This window comes from Triplophysa rosa, linkage group LG1 (assembly GCF_024868665.1).
Source record: "Triplophysa rosa linkage group LG1, Trosa_1v2, whole genome shotgun sequence".
Taxonomy (NCBI): domain Eukaryota; kingdom Metazoa; phylum Chordata; class Actinopteri; order Cypriniformes; family Nemacheilidae; genus Triplophysa; species Triplophysa rosa.
In genome coordinates, this window is record NC_079890.1 from 34,949,837 (window position 1) to 34,969,650 (window position 19,814).

Consider the following 19,814-nt stretch of genomic DNA (forward strand, 5'->3'; position numbering starts at 1 on the left):
CGTCAACAGCTCCGCCATATTGGGGAGGGCCAGACTGCCCTATAAAACACAAGTGAACAGGAAACTGTTTTTATCTTCCTTTTAGTAACAGAGTACAATAACGGTTACATGTCTCAACGGATTTATACAGGCATGTAAACGTTATTGAGTGATATCTCTATTCACATATTTATAATCAGAAAATGTTGTTCTCATAAGGAATTGTTAAAACTCAATCTTATTAAGCATTGAAATCGGTTTGTAAATATAACAGTTGCAGTTATTTTTTCCCAGAAAAAACGCAGCTCATCTTTTCACTTGTACGTGATTAACGTACATTCTTGCCCTTTCCAATATGGCGGCACTGTTGCAAAGATGCGTCACTGTCACGTACCGGAAGTGTAAGGAAAGGATCATATGACTGACTAACCTGAGCGCTGCCTGAAAAAATAGTCCCCACTCACATGCACACCACAGTTATATATTGACAAATTCACATGTCACCAAGAAATAAGTATTGTCGTTTTCTAATGTTTTTTCGAATGTGTGGTTTCCAGGTATATGCGTGTTTTGGTTTAATTATTATATATAAACACATAACGTAAATAAAGTGCAACGGTATTAATGCGCCACTGAGGGGAAAAACACAGCTGTGTGTGGAGCACGCTAGATTACATCTCTAAGGTTACTCTGTTTGTACAGGACAAATCTATAATATTTTCTGGTCCTTTTAGCAACCATGAAGTTTCAATACAAAGAAGAGCATCCTTTTGAGAAGAGACGATCAGAGGGAGAGAAAATTAGGAAGAAGTATCCAGACAGGGTTCCTGTAAGTCGCTTTGTATCCCGTGCGATGTGTAACAGTTAAACATAAACTGGCGTTAAAACTCAACGACAAAACACAGTAACGTTACAACTTGAAACGCGTGATGTCTGCGGGGTATTTTTTTAACTTAATTTGTGATCAAATAGACATTATATTTCATATATAAACCTTAGTTACAGTAACATAAACAGCTTTCGAATACGAGGTACGAAACTGTCGAAGGCCTTGTTGATCTCTCTGGCAATTGTTAAAATGACGGTCATGTTATTCTTATTAATTTTATATTTAAGCGCACATATATCACTAACTTATATTTAATCTGCTTTGAAATAATGTAACGCAAGTTAGGTAGGTTTGGTGTTTTGTTTTATTTCTCATCAGATTTAAGCCAAAGTAACGTTAGTTGTGAAAGACGTCTGCTACTATTATTTTGGTTTATATGGTGTCAAAATAGTTTGGATTATGGTGTTTATGGTGTATCTTAAAATAGCCTAGAATGTGATATACAGTCAACATGTTTACGTTCCCAAACTTTAGTTTATCTTTTAAACAACAAACCAGTGAAACAAAATGGTAATATCTGCTTTGCAACAAATGCTAGCTTGATCTGTTAACATAAAGTAGGAATTTTGAATATATTAAAAAAATTGTAAACATGGCTTCATGAACCTTAAATATAAATATGGTCTTTTGACCAAACATTAACATTAATGTATGCATTTATGCCACAACAAACTGATTTGAAAATGTCATCTTTTTGACCAGTGGATTAATTGTTTTGTACCATTATCTTGTTCCTCATTTGCAGCCTCATTATTAAAAATAGAACAGCTTTTCTCAGATCCTCTTTGCTCAGGGGTGAAAATCACCCATGAAATGTGTGAATTTTATCATAAAGTAAACCAACAGTATCAGTTTCATCTGTCAAGACTGTACACTACCATCCCTACTGTGAACAATAAGACCATATGTTCTTGTTTGTTTCTGTGTTAGGTCATTGTGGAAAAAGCCCCTAAAGCTAGAATAGGTGACCTAGACAAGAAGAAATACCTCGTCCCCTCTGACTTAACAGGTAAGTGGAATATTGTTGAGTTCATTTACAATGATCCACAGCATTAGAATATAAAGTATATGCTTTACTGTAGCTCAGTGGTTATAGCATGGCTTTAGCAACGCCAAGGTCATGGGTTCGATCCCAGGGATTGCACAAACTCAAATACAAATGTGCAGTATCATGCAATGTAAGTCGCTTTGGATAAAAGCGTCTGCCAAATGCATAAATGTAAATATAAATGTAAAATGCAATGTTACTGGAAAAAAAGTATTTGTAGTGAGCATTTTTATGTTCGCGCATTATAAGAACCCATTAAGATATTTTTATTCATGTTGTATTTATGTTTGGTATTTTAAGTGGGCCAGTTTTACTTTCTCATTCGAAAACGAATCCACCTAAGAGCCGAGGATGCGCTCTTCTTCTTCGTAAACAACGTCATTCCCCCAACCTCTGCCACAATGGGTCAGCTATACCAGGTATTTTGCTCTCTCTTTTATTTAGATGTTTTGTAAATATATGTCATATAGTTAATCTTACATTTATTTCACACACAGGAACACCATGAAGAAGACTTCTTCCTTTACATCGCCTACAGTGATGAGAGCGTGTATGGAGAATAAAGCCAAAGGGAAATAAACTGCACTCCTTTCTTCCTTTTGAAACAATATATAGACATGCTGGCAGCCTAGAGTTTTCAGAACTGAAGCATCAGATGCACTTCTGCTTTCATTGTATCATACATCTATTATGTCTGGGATTCAATATTGGTGTTTAATACAAATGATAAAAATATATTAGGTCATCACACAATGGTGTCACAATACATTGACAATTTAATTTAGCCATTAATACTGATGCACGCACGGTAGTTTCCCCATTTGAAAAATGTCCATTGTATATGCAGTAGTTTTCATGTATAATGCACAGACCATTCCGGATAATCTTATTTCATATATTTCTGACTGTAAAATGAATTTTTGTTCATTCTTGAGGGTTTGTAACTAGCATGTACAGTCCAATACTAGCTGGCCAGTCCGCTGAAAAATCAAGATGTGTGTTCTGTTTTCAGCAAATTCTAATATGCTGTTATGTTGAATTACTTTTATTATTGTATTTAGAGATTAGATTGTTTGATTTATGTTTGAATTGTTGATCTCAAGTGCAAGTTTTATTTGCAGTTTTTTTTTATCTTATTATTATATCCTCCTTTATTCTGGTACCCTTGATGCAGATCATATAAACCAGACATACACCAATTTTGTCTGTTGTCGTTTTGCTTCAAACATCTCAGATTGTTGTGCTCAATGTAATTGCCAGGGTAACTTTACCCTTTAGTTAGATACACATCTGTGTAACATATCAATATTTAATATGTACATATCAATTATGTTTTACATAAACGACCCGAAACACAAATGAAGTTACCATGTAAATTGTTTAGTCAACACTCAAATTTCAAGGATTTAAATACACAAAGGTAAATTCTATTGCCAGTTCTTTCTAAATAAAATGTAGATATAATTAATAACGAGCATATTATTAGTTGTTTGGGAACAACACCAAGACATGGATGCTAATACACTTTTATGTGTTTTTATCTTTAAAGGAACAAAATAAAAATAACTTCAAAGGCCTAAAAGCAAAAGTCAGCACGTCATCCATTTAAAACATTGACGTGTTACCATCTGATTTCCCTTTGCGACGAATTTCAAAATAAAAGTCCTCGAACTTCCCAAGAACTGAGAAGGATTATGTTGGATACCATAGAAACGCGACGCTCTTCTCGATTGACAATGTTATGAAAGAACCCGATGGAAATAGCACGTTATGTTAGCTGTAACAACAAAGGCCAAGATGCCCCACAAAGCTGTTAAAGTGATCGTTGAGCTCCACCTGAGAGCGGTGAGAATCTATCAAAAAATGTCAAGATTATTAACCTAACTTTTAACTGTCGAGAATGCAGGCTATGTATTATTAATCGAAAGTGTGGTGGTTTGTCGCCCACAAAAATTCCTTTGCAGTTCGAGCTGGTGTCACGTCTCTGTATTCTGACTGTATTTGTAGATAACCTGTCCAGGGGTCCATTTACCAGCCAAAGATGATGTTTACGTCAGTGTGTGTCTAATGAATCAATACAGAAAATCTGCATGTCTTCCTGCAGTCTTTCCATTAATTATTCGTGAGAAAATCAGGTTTGAAAAGGTAAAGTCATTATTTACTTTGTTCAAATATGCATTCATTTTAATCCTTGTAGTAATAGCTCTCACTTTTTTGTTGTAGTTGTGGAAGTGTGCAACTGATCCTGCAGCAATAGCTGAATTCCTGCAATGTGAGCTGCATCTCCTTTCTCTTCCTTTGCTTACCTTCTCTTTTTTTTAATCTTTCAGTTTAAAATTTTGTTTTTTCTCTTCTCCAGGTGAAACTGTGAAAGTTGAACTCATTCAATTGACGCCCCCATGTACAACTGCATTACTTTGATTCCATTCATTGTTATGACAACCCATTGTTTATGTCTTTATATATTCAACCAATTACAGACCACAGTTTTCTCAGTCTCATTCCCAAAATTCACATTTTACAGCGGGAAGAATACTGGCCAGTTTTGAAGAAGATGCCCGAAGTTTTCTGTTCCCAGAGCCGAAGTTGGTGCCGTCTTTCTCTGGAGTACAAAGGGAGGTATTAATGACACGGGATCCCACTTTTCCTGTAAGTCCATGTTTATTATTGAGCACACAAATGGAATTGATCTAGCTACTTAAATCACATTGCAAGTTTAGAAAAGCATTTAATGTGTATCATATTCAACAACACTACGGCCCGGTTTCACAGACAAGGCTTAACTAGTCCCAGACTAAAATAAATGTGTGACCTGTCTTAACTGAATATAACTTGCCCAGAAATATCTTAAAATATATCAGTGCCATTGTTTTGTCTCAAGATGCACACCAGTAATGTATTCTTCACACGCATTTTTATAAAAGCGACATAAATGTCTTAATTTAACTAAGGCATAGTCCTGGTTAAGGTAAACCGTGTCTGTGAAACCGGGCCTAAATTCTTTATTTTTATTCATCACAGGGTATCTCTCCAAGGTTAGAGTTCTCTACAAAGACCACGATCAGTGAAATAAACAATAGAGATGGATCACACAGTGTTCCTGCGGTAAAAATACAGATTTTGAGCACAAAAATAAGAAATGAGATTATAGGGTTAATACTTTGTAATATTAGTTTGATCAATTAACTTCAATTTAATTTTATAACTATTTTCATAATATACAATATTGCAGCATTATTAAGAACAAGACCCCAAGTGTGCAAAGAAGGTTTGCTTGTTTGAATGTTTTTTTTTTTAGAAGGCAATGACAAGAAAAAGCACAAAGAAGGCCCGACAGGGTAGCGCTGTATCCCAAATACATCCATTCTCTGCTCCCAGGAGGCAAACAGGACTCCAGGACAGAGACCAGGTTAAGTTCCTGATGTATATTATAAACTTTATAATTTATCAGACATGATCAATGTTCTGCTAAATAATAATGTTATTATTATAATAAGAGATTTATGTGTTAGTGGGAGTCACAAGTTACAATGTTACAAATTTTAAACAAGACAAAGTAATGCTAACCAGATCAATGTTATATTTTTTGAGGTCTTGAGAGGTCTCCAAGGGACCCGTTCAGCATTCAGTGAACTGTAAATTATTGTAATTATTGTGCCAAATGGTTTTGGATAAAACAGTGGTAGCCAGCAGAGGGCACAAAAGCTCACTCAGCAGGATCTAAAGTACAAGACACCTACAGTGAATGCTTATGTAATGTGTATGCCAGGCTAATGCTTTTCACAATACATACAGATTCAAATTAGCATGAAATTAGCAGAAATGTGCCAACAAAAGACAGTGTGGCAAGAAAATAAACTTGAGATGTTTAGTTAAAAGAGAGATTAGAAACCTTAAGAGAAACTGGGGAAGCCCTTCTTTTTCTGGCAATGCACACGAAAGATAAATGTTGATATGCCAAGCATTATCCAGTTACATAATGTGTGTAATACCAGCCATGATAATAGATTATTACATTATTTAATGTCTTTGCACGAAAATGATTATAGACGATTTGAAAGCAACAACATAAAAAACATTACTGCGCATGCACACTTTTGTGGCCCAAACTTAACTTCTGGTACACATCCACAAAGAGTCCCTGTAGATTATTTCTGAAAACAAGCAAAAGAAATAACAAGTAAATTTCATTAGCTAGCAAGTTAAAAGTATGTCGAGTATGATTTTGGGTGACCTATGACCGTTACTTGGCTAAACTTAAATGCGACAAAGTTACAGGACCTATTCGACAAAGGCCACACAAAGATCTAATAGTACAAGCAGACATATACAACAAAGGTCAGACGATAAAAGAGAGTAATTTGTAACTGAGACAAGCGCTGTCTTCAATGCATACTGAAACACTTTATGAATACCAATGTCTCTGCAGTAAACAGAGGTGTTAGGGATACTAAGATTGCTATCTAAAGCCAAGAGTTTTTTATCTTTTCCAGAGTTTGAGAGTGATCCATGCATTTGTGTCATCTCGGCTTGATTATTGTAATTCTCTTTATTGGAATAAATCAGTCTAATATCAATCGACTCCAGATGGTTCAAAATGCAGCGGCCAGACTTTTGACTGGCACCCGGAAGGTTGATCATATCACCCCTGTATTGTGCTCTTGCATTGGCTGCCGGTCCGTTATAAAAAAAGTACTTTTTGTTTTTAAAGCTCTGACTGGATCAGCTCCTCAATATCTCTGTGAACTCTTACATCTAAATACATCTGTTAGATCTCTGAGGTCTTCTGAACAAAGTTTGTTGATGGTCCCGAGATCCAGGTTAAAGTTGAGAGGCGACCGAGCGTTTTCAGTTGTTGGGCCAAAACGGTGGAATAATCTTCCGGTTTCCCTCAGATTAATTTAATCAGAATCTGAATTTAAATCTAAGTGAAAAACATATCTTTTCTCACAGGCATATAACTGTTCCTAAAGTTTTTGAGGCCTCATCATTTATTGGTGTTTGATTTATTCCTTTTTTTTCTCATTGCATTGCGGTCTTTTTGACTTTTTATGCTAATTTCAGTATGATATTGTACAGCACGGTGGTCAACTACTGTTGTTTTTATTGTGCTTTATAAATACATTTTGTAGATTTTTCTGTCCTAGTGTGAAATGAGAAATCGCCTTCTGAGTTGCTGACACAGATGGTTGTATATTTCTAACTTTCTCTCCTGATACAACGGCAGGTTCAGATGAAGGACTCCTGGACAGGTGGACGTATCTCTTTCTATCGTTCACCGAACTTTGATAGAAGATTAGGAAGTCTGTCACCTAATTATACTTCTCGATTAAAAGAAGCAGGTATAAACACTGTTCATTTTCAGTATTTGGTTCAGAGTTGATAGTCGTGCAGACTGTGGCACTTTGACACGTTTTTTTCACAAGTCCAGTGATGTGTGACAGGTTCTGTTTTGTATAACCAACAGAATGTCAAATGTTAACTATATTCCCTGTATGTATCTGTTATTTTGCCTCCAGGAATCTGTTCCAGTCCTTTTGTAAGTTGTTTCTTTTGTCTGTAATAATCTCTCTCTATATATACACTAAACACATAAAAATAATAAACCTAAACTAGACTTAACTACATTGACTGATGTTAGAGTCATTGAATTTTCCCATAGAAAATGTAACATGTTGTTATTTCAGGTCCCTGATGGGGACTCCTCGGATACAGACGATCTCCTCGACTACGCTGAGGAAGTGGGCCAGCGTCATTCCCTTAAGGAATATGAGGGCTCTTCCAGCCCAAGTCACTCTAGCACGGAAAGCCAGAGGCACAATGGGTGTGTGTTTGTGTGTGTATTCTCCAGGTAGATCTGCATGAATGGATTAGCACTTATCTGTTGACAAGAATAACATATGCTGCATCCCAATTCCTTTTACTTACCCTATGCCCTAAAAGATCTGTTTTGTAGAGGTTACATTTTAGTGTATTGCAAAAGAGTATGTGGTCCTGTGACATAGGCTACTATCACGTAACAGAATTGACTGTTGAAGATACACATTGTGATTGTTAACAATCACACACATAAAACTCCTCCTTGCTTTTAAACTTTATTATTATACATTCAGTATACTGTTGAATGTATTAATTTGGTGCTGCATCACAAAACTCCTCTCTCTCTCGTGGTGACTTGTGGGTGTTAGAGTCTGCTTCAATTCAAATTTTCGTCGGTATCCGTAGACCATATGGGAATTTTAAGGATGCTCATTTCAACATAAAAAGATTAGGTATGTACTTGTTTCTATTTTGAAAACTCTTTAGGATGGATGGTATGCAAATTGCCATGCAGAATTGCTCCTAGTTTGTGTTGGGGATTGAAACAAACCATGTAATCTAAATATGAAAAAACACCAGAGAGGCTTGGAGGTGGGCTTATTTTTTGAGTTTGGCCACTTAGCAACGACTCAAAATACCCTAGCAACCATCACTCAACATGCTTAAAATGCTTTAAGAACCGTAGTTATTTACTGCATAGCAACACCCAGGTATGCACATAAAACACATTTCATCGGAAAACATCATTTTTCACCACATTTATTCAATATAAATATAAAAATCTAGAGATAAACAGTGCAGTGATGTTCACTGTAGTGCTTATGAGACGATCATTAAATCTTCACATGCTACAGTATGTTTTATTTATTTTCAATATGTCTTATTTTCATAGATCTCTCCTGGGCTCTTCTGGTGTGTGGGAGGAGGTTCAAGAACGAGTTCAGAGCCTTTTAACATCTCCTAAAGCAGTTTACAGACTGGCCTGTGTGAGTACCATTCAAACGCACGCACGCACACACACATAGCTGTGTTATTAACTGCAGTGAAATGTTGCGCTGATTGTGCCGTGAATTATTCCTCATCCATTTCTGTTGTGATGCCAGGGTGCCAGTGAGTCTGAGATAGATGAAGTGCTAATGCGGAGATCTATTGTGGCCCACTCATGTTCATTTTAACCACCAGTGTGAAGGATAAAGTATGTATATAATGCTTAACCACATACAACATTTAAACAATAGCTATCAAAGAGAGCATTACGAAAACTATATTAGTGTCCACACCAAATGACGATAACGTTATGTTTATTCTAAGCTTGCATGCTGCAGTTTCATATATTAAATGCATGAGCCCTTTAAATGTAAATGGTTTTGTTTGATCATTTGTCAGCTGAAAAAATTGCTCTGAAAAGTGATCCCAATGATATAATTCCTCTGTATAGTTATTGATAAAGTTTTGGTGTGGATTCCACCATTATAAGTTTTTTTTTAACTTTACAGTTATTGTTCTTGGTGTGAACAGGCCTTTAGCCTTTATAACAGTACGAAAATTGACTGTATTGGTAGTATTCTTAGCTCAACATACTGTGCTGACTACTTTTCTTGTTTTTCACAGGTTTTGTAGAGCATCATTGCATCATATTCCATTGTGTGTGTGCTTTTGTTTTGTAGTGTGGTGAAATGAATCACGTATTCCTTGCGTTGGTGCTCTTATTATAGCTCAGTGACATCAAAACAGACTTTGGTGACAATAAATGGTCAGATGATATGTTTTCTAAAAATACAATCCTGAAGAGGATGAATCCTTTGTTCTCATGACACAGCAGTAGCGCACATGCAAGTGACAGGTTTAGGTGTTGTTGCGATATCTCTGTATGATATCATGTATATTAAAGACAAATAATATAAAACAAATTCAAAATCATCAAAAATGACCAGGGAAAATTATTATTCCTTCCTCTTTGGTCTGACCATTTACATGCAGATGATGCTTTTATTAGCAATTGAAATGCACCAAGTGCTTTGGTTGATCATCAGGTTCAAAAGATTTATTCTGTTTGTGTCAGCGAGCCTCAGGTGTGACGTATAGCATACTATTAATGCATTTTCCCCTTGGACTGCCTTTCCCGTTGAGGACTAAATGAAGAACATCCATCGTAATATCTGTAACAGGAAGTGATAATAGGCATGGCTGTGTCCTGAACAATGTCACAATAGGTAATCCTACAATATTTTCCTGATTGTTATTTATTAGGCATTAAAAACATTGAATTATGCTTTTGCAATAAGACAGGTTGAGCTGACACATGTTTAATAGCATCTGATTTTGTTGCATAAATGTAGAAAAAATCGTTCAAAAACTCAATTTTGGGTATTTTTCAGATGTTTGTCTTTATTGATTTGTGGATACACATACAGTACTTGTTGAATTTTACAGTATGAACTAATTTGACTACTGTACTGTACAGTAATATATTAGTGTGCTTTACGGTGAAAATTCAGTTTCAGAACTCCAAACTCAGACCATTAATACTTAACATTGATCGTGTTTTCTCATTTGTAATGTAAAACAGAATGATAATGAAATAAAAATGTAAAATATATATATATATATATATATAAAACTGCCTCAATGGCATGAAATTGGCACTCAGTTGTAGACATCTGTATTCACAGTTTCATTAAAATTAAATAAAAAATATTAGAATCAGTGGCTTGCTGAAGAAACAATTAAGGCTTGCCACCTTCAATGTTATTTATGACAAAACAAATTGTTTATGTATTGAAAATGTGTACGGATTTGATTTTCACTCTAAGGCCATTTCTGTACTCCTTTTTTCATCATGCAATATTTTCGTTCATTTGAAATGTTTGTATAAAATGTTTCCATCATATTGACACATTCAATTTGGCACTAATTGGAAATGAAAGACACACATCAACATTTGGTTTTCGGTAGCAAGTGCAAATACAGAATTCAAGACTTAAATCACAAAAACAAATGGAATTAAAGCAACAGTCAGGCGTTTTTGTGTTTGAAAAACATTGTCTGGTTAGGAGCATGCTTTTTGTTGCTATGCACACTGTACACTAATCTCTTTCTTTCGAATCAAATCAATACACGTGCAATTCGCTAGTTGCACAAGATGGCGCCAGTGAGCATTTGGGACACCAGAGTCGGCAGAGTAATTTCCGGCAGTATAACACTGTATGGGAAACGGAGGATTTTTGGCCGGCAAATCTGGGTGTTTTTTAGATAAAAAAGATGAAAGTAATATATAAGCGATATGACAGATCCTCTTTACATCGCAGAGCACTTCGTTAAGCCAAAACAACTCGATAGTGTTATACGACCGGAAATTAGTTTGCGGACTTTGTCTTCGCAAAAGCTCACCTGCGCCATATTGTGCAACTAGCCCATATTGCACAGACTACAAATCTACAAAAGTACGTTAGAACTTCACTTAAGGCTAAAATGCAATTGGTTAGTACAAAAACCGAAAGTAACCAACAGCAGTTAATAAAGAAAAATTAAATAAATTTGCATAATTCTCAGAAACATGAACTGCGGAAGCACATAGTTGTTCCTTGACATTTTTTTCTCGCTTCTCTATGAGTTTGAGGGCACGGTTATAGGACAAATGAAGGAAGCTGAACAGCCAGGTATTGCTAATGTCTGCACTCAGTCATGTCTCCTGTAATGAGTCTTTGTCATGAATGATTATGAATGGTTCCTACATCTCCGAACTCTCCGCTAGCTCTTACCTCTAAAACTGTGAGGTTTCAGTGAAGGAAATGGCGTCGCTTTTGTCAATGGTGAATCCACCATTAACGTACGATTTCTTCTCGCACTCGTCATCGTCCAGCGTGGTCTCCAGTGCAAACGGGTTGACAGCATCCACGTCTGACATGAGGTCCATCCTCTCCAGTTCTCGCTTCGACAGCTTCTGGACTACTCCAGCACCATATGCATCTCCAAGGACATTGATCATGGTACGGAAGCGATCACTGATTTTAAAAAAACATTAAGGATGAAACATCAATATCCAACTATTTCGCCGAACATGCAGTGGTTTGTATTATGTGCACTCTACAGTAGATCCATGCACTACTACTATCCAGTAAGAAAACAGAAAATTTTCAATCCCACAATGTGGTTTGTGTTTTTATATACATAGTATTTTTATACTATGGTAACTTTTTAATGTTATGTTAGCTAATGCCTTCGCCTCTATTTTAGAGTATAGCAAGTATGTTTGTGTCTATACAACAGTACATAACCTGTGATAATCATACATGCAAAAACTTCATAAGACTGAACATTTTAGACAGAAATGTGTTCCTAGAACTATGGCTAACGTTTCCTATATGTTAAAAGGTCATTACATCATTAATGGAACGTTTGGAACATTCAGAACGTTATTAGAACATATTTTGGTTAGCTGAGTTGCCCTTAAGTCATCACAGACCGGCTTGGACTGTTCCAATATGGCGGATGACTACATAATAGCAACTCATGGAAACAGTTGCTAATGAGGCATCTATGTATATATTTCTATGATGATGTCAGATGAAGATATTGGACATGAAAAGAGAGATACTTACAGCAGCCAATCAACAGCAACGATGAGAGTGACATCACTAGCGGGAAGGCCCACTGCTGTGAGAACTATCACCATGGTTACCAGTCCAGCATTTGGAACTCCTGCTGCACCAATGCTGGCTACCGTTGACATGATGCTACGAACAGGCCATAGAATTATTATTTGGGTCTCCATCCCATTTACAAAGCAACTTAATAAATAAAAAAGCTCAAATTCCACTGACCTTATAGTGACAATCTGTCCAGCATCCAGGGCGTAGTTATTCAACTGAGCTATGAATATTGAAGCAACAGCTTCGTAGAGTGCCGTCCCATCCATGTTGATGGTGGCACCGACTGGCAGGACGAAGCGGGTGATCCTCTTGTCAATCCTGTTGTTCTCCTCTGCGCACCGGAAGGTGACTGGCAAGGTGGCCGAACTTGAATGCAATGTACAGAATCACATGAAAGCCCTCACAGTTCTTGAAACATTATGAATTTAAGACACAAAGCAATTAGTTTCTTCCAAAAGATATAAAAGTCAGAAGTTATATTTTCAGGAGCATTACTGCGGCAAACAGCTTAAATATGCTGAGCACAACAAAACATTAAAGACCTTTTCTCAGGATTTTTCTAAGCGTTTTAGGAATTTATTAGCTATCATTAATCACATCTATTGCCTTTGCAGTGGTCCTAAAAAGTATTTGGAAATGCAAGTCCACTTAAAATGTTTAAATAACTTTTGAAGTTCATAGAATTGCTTGAATATATCGTCGCTGTCCTTCTAAAACCTCGGATGTCCAAATTCGCACTGTAAAAACGTTGTACTTTTTAATTGATTTAATACTGTGTTGTCAAAGTCGACAAGCACTTTTTAATACTTTTTATTGGTTAGATATTTGCAAAACTCAGTGACAAACATAAAGGGTGACTAATAATAATGATTCATGGCAAAAAAATAATAATCATGAAACAAGAAGATACAAGGTTTAAGAAGGACAGAGATACTCATGTGTGTGCCAAAGCGCTTTAACCTTAACCAATCATTAAACTGTACAGTTGCCCAGGTTTGCCCTTACAAACATTAACCATGTTTTACAACAAATAAAACAAAACAAACCAACAAAAAACATGGTTATAGTTAAACCATAACTACAAATGAAGCATGGTTTTGCTCCAGTGACTAAAGTTTTACCATGGTGTTTGTTGTAAAACTGTGGTTACAAAAATACCAAAAAGCATGGTTAATAAACTTTTACTGTAATAAAACCATTGTTTATTTGCATAAAAGTCTAAAGGACTTTTATTTTCACGCCTAGAAGATCCAGTTCTTTGACTCACCTTGAAGAAATCATGAGTGCGGTGACCAGGGCCTGTGCCATTCCCAGAGCAAAGCTGAACGGATTCTTTCTCACGACCACAAAGTATATGAGAGGAAGAAATACGAGGGAATGGATGGCTAGTCTGTGGAGACGCAGAAAAAAATGATTTGAAAACAAAAAACATTAGAATAAACTTATTCAACTTGAACTTTAATAGAAACAAAAGCTCCTGTGTTATTTCAAAGCATCCAAGAGTATTTTACCAAGGACATTTGGATTTATGTCCTCTTAAGTCTTCAAATAATCGTGTATGACTCAGCAATGTTCAACCCAAACCTGTCTTTTCTGGCTGTTGCACATGAGTGCAGATGGCATTTGTTTAACTGCAGCAATAGAATCTCCTGACTGATGCTCGGTTGGCTATATCACTCAAATTAGTGGAAATTTGGGAATTTATGGAATGCATTATGACCACATCTGCAGCTTGAGCAATTTTAAATGGCCTTGAACCTTATCTGTGCGCGGACAGAGCAGTTATTGAACCGAATGTGAACGGTAAACGGCCGGTCGTAAATCTGCTCCGCTGCTGATCAACAAGAGAACATTAAAGACTGCTCACCCGCTCAGCACTGTAACCATGTACATGAGCATCTTCCTGAAGATATCCCAGTCTTCCACCTCGATGATCTTGGCAGCAATTAGGAACAAAATTCCAACAGGCATGTAACTGCAAAATAAAATGAATGAAGATGAATTGAAATTATATTTCAGATAACTACACACCACCTAAGTAAAGCAACTTATTTAAACGCTATTATCTTTTCCAACAAATTTCCTTTTTACATCATACAATGTAGTTGCTTTCAAGGCCAAGTCTAACTTTCGTTGAATCTAAACATAATCCCAAATTTCCTTATTTTTAGCGATATCTCTGTTTGGTGTGGATGAATTTATTCTATTTAGCTAGTTTACAGATATTTTGATATATATCAAAATGTTTTTATTTTGAAATTAAATGAAATTTGCTGGGATTACCTCATTCGTCCAGTCATACCTTACGTAATATTGCACATTATGTTTCAACCCTATCTTATAACCCTTTCATGCATGAATTTATGATTTTTTTATTTGAACTCTAAAATTTGACTTATTTTGCATGCATTTTCCAAAGAGATGTTTGTGTTTTGTTTTTGTTTGAATCTTGAATAGATATTGTAGCTATTCACTGTAGTGACCTCTATGCATGAAAGCATTAAAAGCCTTTTTATAAATGTGGAAAAGTCATATTCTAAATAATAAATAATCGTTAATTTCACAGTTGCGTTATATTACTGTTTTTGAATCTCAATGTAATATAGAAAGTCTAGACCTGTGATTCCCGTATAAATGGTGTACCTCTCAAACAATAAAAACTGCCTATACCTTTCATCTCTGGATTCATATACTGTACATATACTAAAGTGCCACAAAGTATACTTAATGAAAACAGCATATATTGCACAATAATATAGTATTATTATTTAAAAGCATGCAAGACATGTTCAAAATGTCCAAAATAACCCTTACAGGTTCACGTTTATTGTCTTCTGGGTTGTTGCTTGGTCAAACAATCCACCTGCCTATGCTATTCTGGTCTCATATAACTTAAACCGTGTCATTACTAACCACATGATAATTTGAACGAGTCTCATGGTGGCTTCATTCAGCGCATCGAAGAACTCGAGTAGGATGCGTCCCCTTTCACCCATCTTGCCAATGACCAGGCCGAAGGTCACGCAGAATACAATAAGACCAAGAACATTAATCCCGTCTGAATACGCCCCAACAATCTTGTAGTCCTTGGTCAAGTTCTGCAACATAAAGATGACACATCAATGCTTTCAAACACAGATTATAACAGATATTTATTATACTATTTCAATGAAGCAGTCTTTGCCAAAAATGATTGTTTCTCACCTGTGCAACATTTGTGATAATATTTATAAATGGTGGAAATGTAGTCGTAGTTGCGTTTACGTTGGGTTTTGGCGGTTCAATTTCTTTGAGTTGCGTCTTATACTAAAAAAAGACAGATAATGTTTATTTCGACACGTATTATATATATATATATATTATATATTAATACAATGGCTTCATGTCTTTGTTTATGGCTCTTTTACCTGCTGAAAACAGGCCTGCACAAGGTTTTCTGGAAACATGTTCCTTTAATAAAAAGAGAAAACCAAATCACTAAACAGTCAACGCTGATGTGCATGCTGATGTGTTATCTAATATCATATCACATCATATATCACATCACATCGTATCATAATAAAACACAAAGTCACCAAAAAGTATTCTGTCACTTAGGCCAAGTGTAATAATACTGCATCTTCCACTCCTAATTGATAACCAAACTATCCCAAAAAAAGGTTTCTTTTACTTCTGAACAGTTTATATATTTGTATAGTTCCGATTTTACATTTTAAAATAATAATAATATAACATTTGATCAATTTTCAAAAGTAATGCAACAATACTGATATTGGCCATTAAATGTCCATATTTACCGAATAATGTCCAGCAGGGTGTCAATAGTGGTGACATTTGGAGTGCTTCCTGTTCTGTCGATATGATCAGCATTCTGAGAGACCCCGGGTTTAATAGTCGTCACAAGAAGGATTCCTTATAAGCACAACAATTTTATTAGACAATCAGTTACAGTATGGTTTTGCAACACAATACTGTATATGTCTTTAAGTTTACTGATTTAACATTTATTAAATAAAGTGCATGTGCCTGCGACTCACCTAGACAGACGGCAATGATGGTAGTGGAGAGGTAATAAAGTACCGCACGAAGACCGATCTTGCCTGATACTTCAGAGTCCAATGCTGCCACTCCTAGGCCATAAGATTGTATGGTAATTCTCCACATAGCAAACTTGACATTTATCAGCGTCACCAAAGTATGATAAACAAAGCCAAGTCATGTTGTAAAGTGGTTTTAGTAGTAAGTGAGAGATTCTCATATAATCGAAAAGGACAGATGACACTAGTAAGATAAGAGCCTTTACAGCCTCTGAATTCATCCTGGCAGTAATAAATGAAGATATTGTGTTTTTCAGGAGACACAGAGGATGAGAAATACCTGTTATCATGCTGGAGACGATGAGAGGCAGGATGACAAGCTTTAGCATTCTCATCAGGATTTCTCCAGGGAAGCCAAAGTACTGCTTCCCAAGATGGGACAGAGAGGCATAGTCCCGTACCACCACTCCAAGACCTATTCCTGTAACAGATTGATTGAAAGAAAGTTAAAGAACATGTCAGACTGACTGTATTGGAGAAGCTCCCAAGTGAACCTAATCTATATGATGCTTTAAACATCTGAACACAAATCCACAATCTCATAACCACTAAAACATTCGATAAAGGGATAGTTTACCCCAAAATAAAAAAATACTCACCCTCCTGTCATTCCAAACCTGTATGACTTTCTCACTTCTGCAGAACACAAAAGAAGATTTTCCAAGAATGTTGGTAACCAGACAGCACTGGCCCCCATTGACTTTCACTGAATGGACACAAAACCACTGAGACATTTCTCAAAATATCTTCTTTTTAAAAAAGAAAGAGTCATACAGATTTTGAACCACATGAGAATGATTAAATAATGACAGAATATTTTTATTTTGGGTAAACTATCCCTTTAATTTGTTGTTATTTAGGAATCAAAATGATTAAAAACTACGTGATCATCTATTTTGTATGTAAAACGCTTTGATGTACATGCATTGCGATACAAGACATAATTCTGCTACATTTAGTATTATTGCATCAGGTGCACGATATTTTCTGATCATTACAGGATCTGCTGAATAATAGAAATGCTGTACTGTACTTTGGTCGAATTTATTATGTTCAATTTAATCCCTCTCCATTCTTATGATAGATTTGGATATAGTGAGATATCAAAAACTAAAAGCTTTCCAATAAACTTAATTAGGTCTGTAGGATTGCACTGCAGGTTCTCAGACTGTATTGATATCCATCTGCCTGTGCCAACTTCTCATCTGCGATCCAAGCCAAAATTCAAAATTCTGCTTTTAACAGAGGTCCTAGGGTAATGTAAAGTCCTATATCATATATCCTCATATACATTACATTCCAAAAGAAGAAGAAGTCTTTAAGTAAGCAGTGTTGTTATTTATAAATGTCAGTTCTTCTCTGTCCTGAGAGTAAATAGGAAAAAATCTATTAGGTCTGCTTAATTGCCTAATGGAACAATAGTGAGATTTTATTGGAAATGAATATCTGCTTTTTTTCTTTTTAAAAATAATGCTCAGAATAAACGCTTGTCAAGCAGTCTTCCATAGGTTGTGTATGGGTGTAGATGTCACAGACACCGAAGGCCATATATTATAGGTTACAGGTCAAAACTTAAATTGGAAAATTCTTGTTTTCTTCAGCAGTAGTTGTGTATGTTGGCACACCAAAATACAACAAATAGCTCAATTTTGTGAATTCTCTCTTCAGAATGAAAAAGACATTTTGTGTTATACTGAAATAAACTAAATATACTGTACATAAAAGAAATTCTGTAATTTACTTATAACCTGGACATTTGTCTTATAACTGATATTTCTTTGTAAATATGTAAACTTGTCATTTTTCCTGTCTCATGAGTTTTTATAGTTTTGTTGTTGTCGTTTGTTTTAGCATATTATTGGAAGTTCATCAAAAATTCCTAAAATGAACGTTTGTGGCTTTTTAGCTTAGATAGTCTTTTTATATTTCACAAAAAGTTAACATACCTATAACCCACAGTTTAATATGACTAAATTAACTATTGCCTACCATTTCTTTATGGACAGCAAAAAAAGTTCAATATTTTACAAATATATAGCCTACAGTAACTTTTATCACCCTTAACCCCACTTGATATTTATATTTAATAATATTTCATTTGTTTATGTATATATCAGATATTTAAACTATAATTGTATGCGATTATAATAATAATGTATTATGTCATTGTTTGCACTAGGAGGAATACAGAGAGATGTCACAGTCTGGTCACGTTTCTTTGGCAGTAGTAAAATATGTGGTGGTGGGACACACACGCACACATGAATGATCAATGCCTTCATTCATTTCATTCACACATGAACACACCTATCGAAATCTGCAGTGACCAATATAAACAGTGTAATGTTGATACTGTCAAACGAGCCATTGACCGCATGTAATGCCACAGACATGCAATAGAAGCGAGCGCATAAAGCAATAGCGCTCGATATAAAACGAAGGTGTCGCAAGACTGCGCGACGGTGCACATGACCGTGTGATGTGATCACATGCATGTTTTATATATATATATATATATATATATATATATATATACATGCCTATAGATATTATCATGCACAATGCAAAGATATGCGGTAGACGTCAGTGCACTAAAGCGCAGATCTTACCCAGTATTACTGAAGTGATGGTCGCCAAGAGAAGCCAGTTCCTCTTCAGCACGCCTTTTACATCCCTGCCTCTCCTCTCTTTCTTCCCCAACAGATCCATGATGGCACACAGACTATATGGAAATGCGAAGGATCTAGGTTCAAGATCTTCCTATCCTTTGATCTGATGCACAAAGGAAGGATGAGAAATATACTGTAAAGCAGCAGCAGCAGCAGCAGCAGGTTTGAAGTGAAGCTGTTTGGGAGGGGTGATGCCACACCACCTCTGATTTACCTTCGTTACGAATACGAATACAAATTTATTGACTGGGGTGTAAAACAAATGGGATTTAGAAAGGATGAAATATCATATGCATCAGATGATGCTGACGTGACGTGTATTGTTAAATAATGTTATGGTTATATTGTTTTCACTGGTACATTACAACACTATAATCGAATTCTAGTTAAACATTAGAAATCCTCCCATGCTTTATAGGTTAGGTCAGATTAACATTTAACACCGAGATTAAAGCCAAAACACGTTCAGGAATTTGCTTTGCTGAATTTCGTTTTCATCGGTATCTTCTTTTAAGGAAAAAGAAACAACTTGCATATTTTTTTTGTTTTATGATAAATAAATAATGGGAATCATTACAATTTATTGGATTGTTTTTTTTCTGCACTGGATGAAAAAATGTAAAACACATCATGGACATTATATTGCACGGTTAATTCACA

The 19,814-nt window shown here is 35.7% G+C and overlaps 3 protein-coding genes across 6 annotated transcripts; 2 read left to right on the forward strand and 1 right to left on the reverse strand.

Annotated features, from left to right (window-relative positions):
* The first annotated feature begins 585 nt into the window (after positions 1 to 585).
* gabarapb (GABA(A) receptor-associated protein b) lies at positions 586 to 3,115 on the forward strand. Its single transcript, XM_057334750.1, has 4 exons — positions 586 to 808; positions 1,799 to 1,877; positions 2,217 to 2,335; positions 2,414 to 3,115. The coding sequence occupies exons 1-4, from the start codon at positions 719 to 721 to the stop codon at positions 2,477 to 2,479; spliced, it is 354 nt and encodes a 117-aa protein (XP_057190733.1). The 5' UTR covers positions 586 to 718; the 3' UTR covers positions 2,480 to 3,115.
* A 484-nt stretch (positions 3,116 to 3,599) lies between these two features.
* spata6l (spermatogenesis associated 6-like) lies at positions 3,600 to 9,887 on the forward strand. 3 transcript variants are annotated; one of them, XM_057341895.1, is made up of 13 exons: positions 3,600 to 3,761; positions 3,924 to 4,061; positions 4,140 to 4,188; positions 4,276 to 4,317; positions 4,441 to 4,565; positions 4,938 to 5,021; positions 5,215 to 5,325; positions 7,144 to 7,258; positions 7,436 to 7,455; positions 7,604 to 7,767; positions 8,629 to 8,722; positions 8,840 to 8,931; positions 9,348 to 9,887. In XM_057341895.1, the coding sequence occupies exons 1-12, from the start codon at positions 3,687 to 3,689 to the stop codon at positions 8,909 to 8,911; spliced, it is 1,089 nt and encodes a 362-aa protein (XP_057197878.1). In that variant the 5' UTR covers positions 3,600 to 3,686; the 3' UTR covers positions 8,912 to 8,931; positions 9,348 to 9,887. The 3 variants fall into 3 exon arrangements, with proteins under 3 accessions (XP_057197878.1, XP_057197897.1, XP_057197888.1); XM_057341914.1 differs by having other exon boundaries at positions 7,604 to 7,740; XM_057341905.1 differs by having other exon boundaries at positions 5,218 to 5,325.
* On the reverse strand, positions 5,415 to 19,362 carry slc1a1 (solute carrier family 1 member 1). 2 transcript variants are annotated; one of them, XM_057341882.1, is made up of 13 exons: positions 19,095 to 19,362; positions 16,766 to 16,906; positions 16,426 to 16,518; positions 16,186 to 16,300; positions 15,796 to 15,838; positions 15,593 to 15,694; positions 15,302 to 15,486; positions 14,256 to 14,363; positions 13,656 to 13,778; positions 12,560 to 12,754; positions 12,338 to 12,472; positions 11,498 to 11,740; positions 5,415 to 6,070 (listed from the first exon to the last, which is right to left on the reverse strand). In XM_057341882.1, exons 1-12 carry the CDS (start codon positions 19,192 to 19,194, stop codon positions 11,500 to 11,502), a joined length of 1,581 nt encoding a protein of 526 aa, XP_057197865.1. In that variant the 5' UTR covers positions 19,195 to 19,362; the 3' UTR covers positions 5,415 to 6,070; positions 11,498 to 11,499. The 2 variants fall into 2 exon arrangements, with proteins under 2 accessions (XP_057197865.1, XP_057197857.1); XM_057341874.1 differs by lacking the exon at positions 5,415 to 6,070 and having other exon boundaries at positions 9,906 to 11,740.
* Between the last annotated feature and the right edge of the window lie 452 nt (positions 19,363 to 19,814).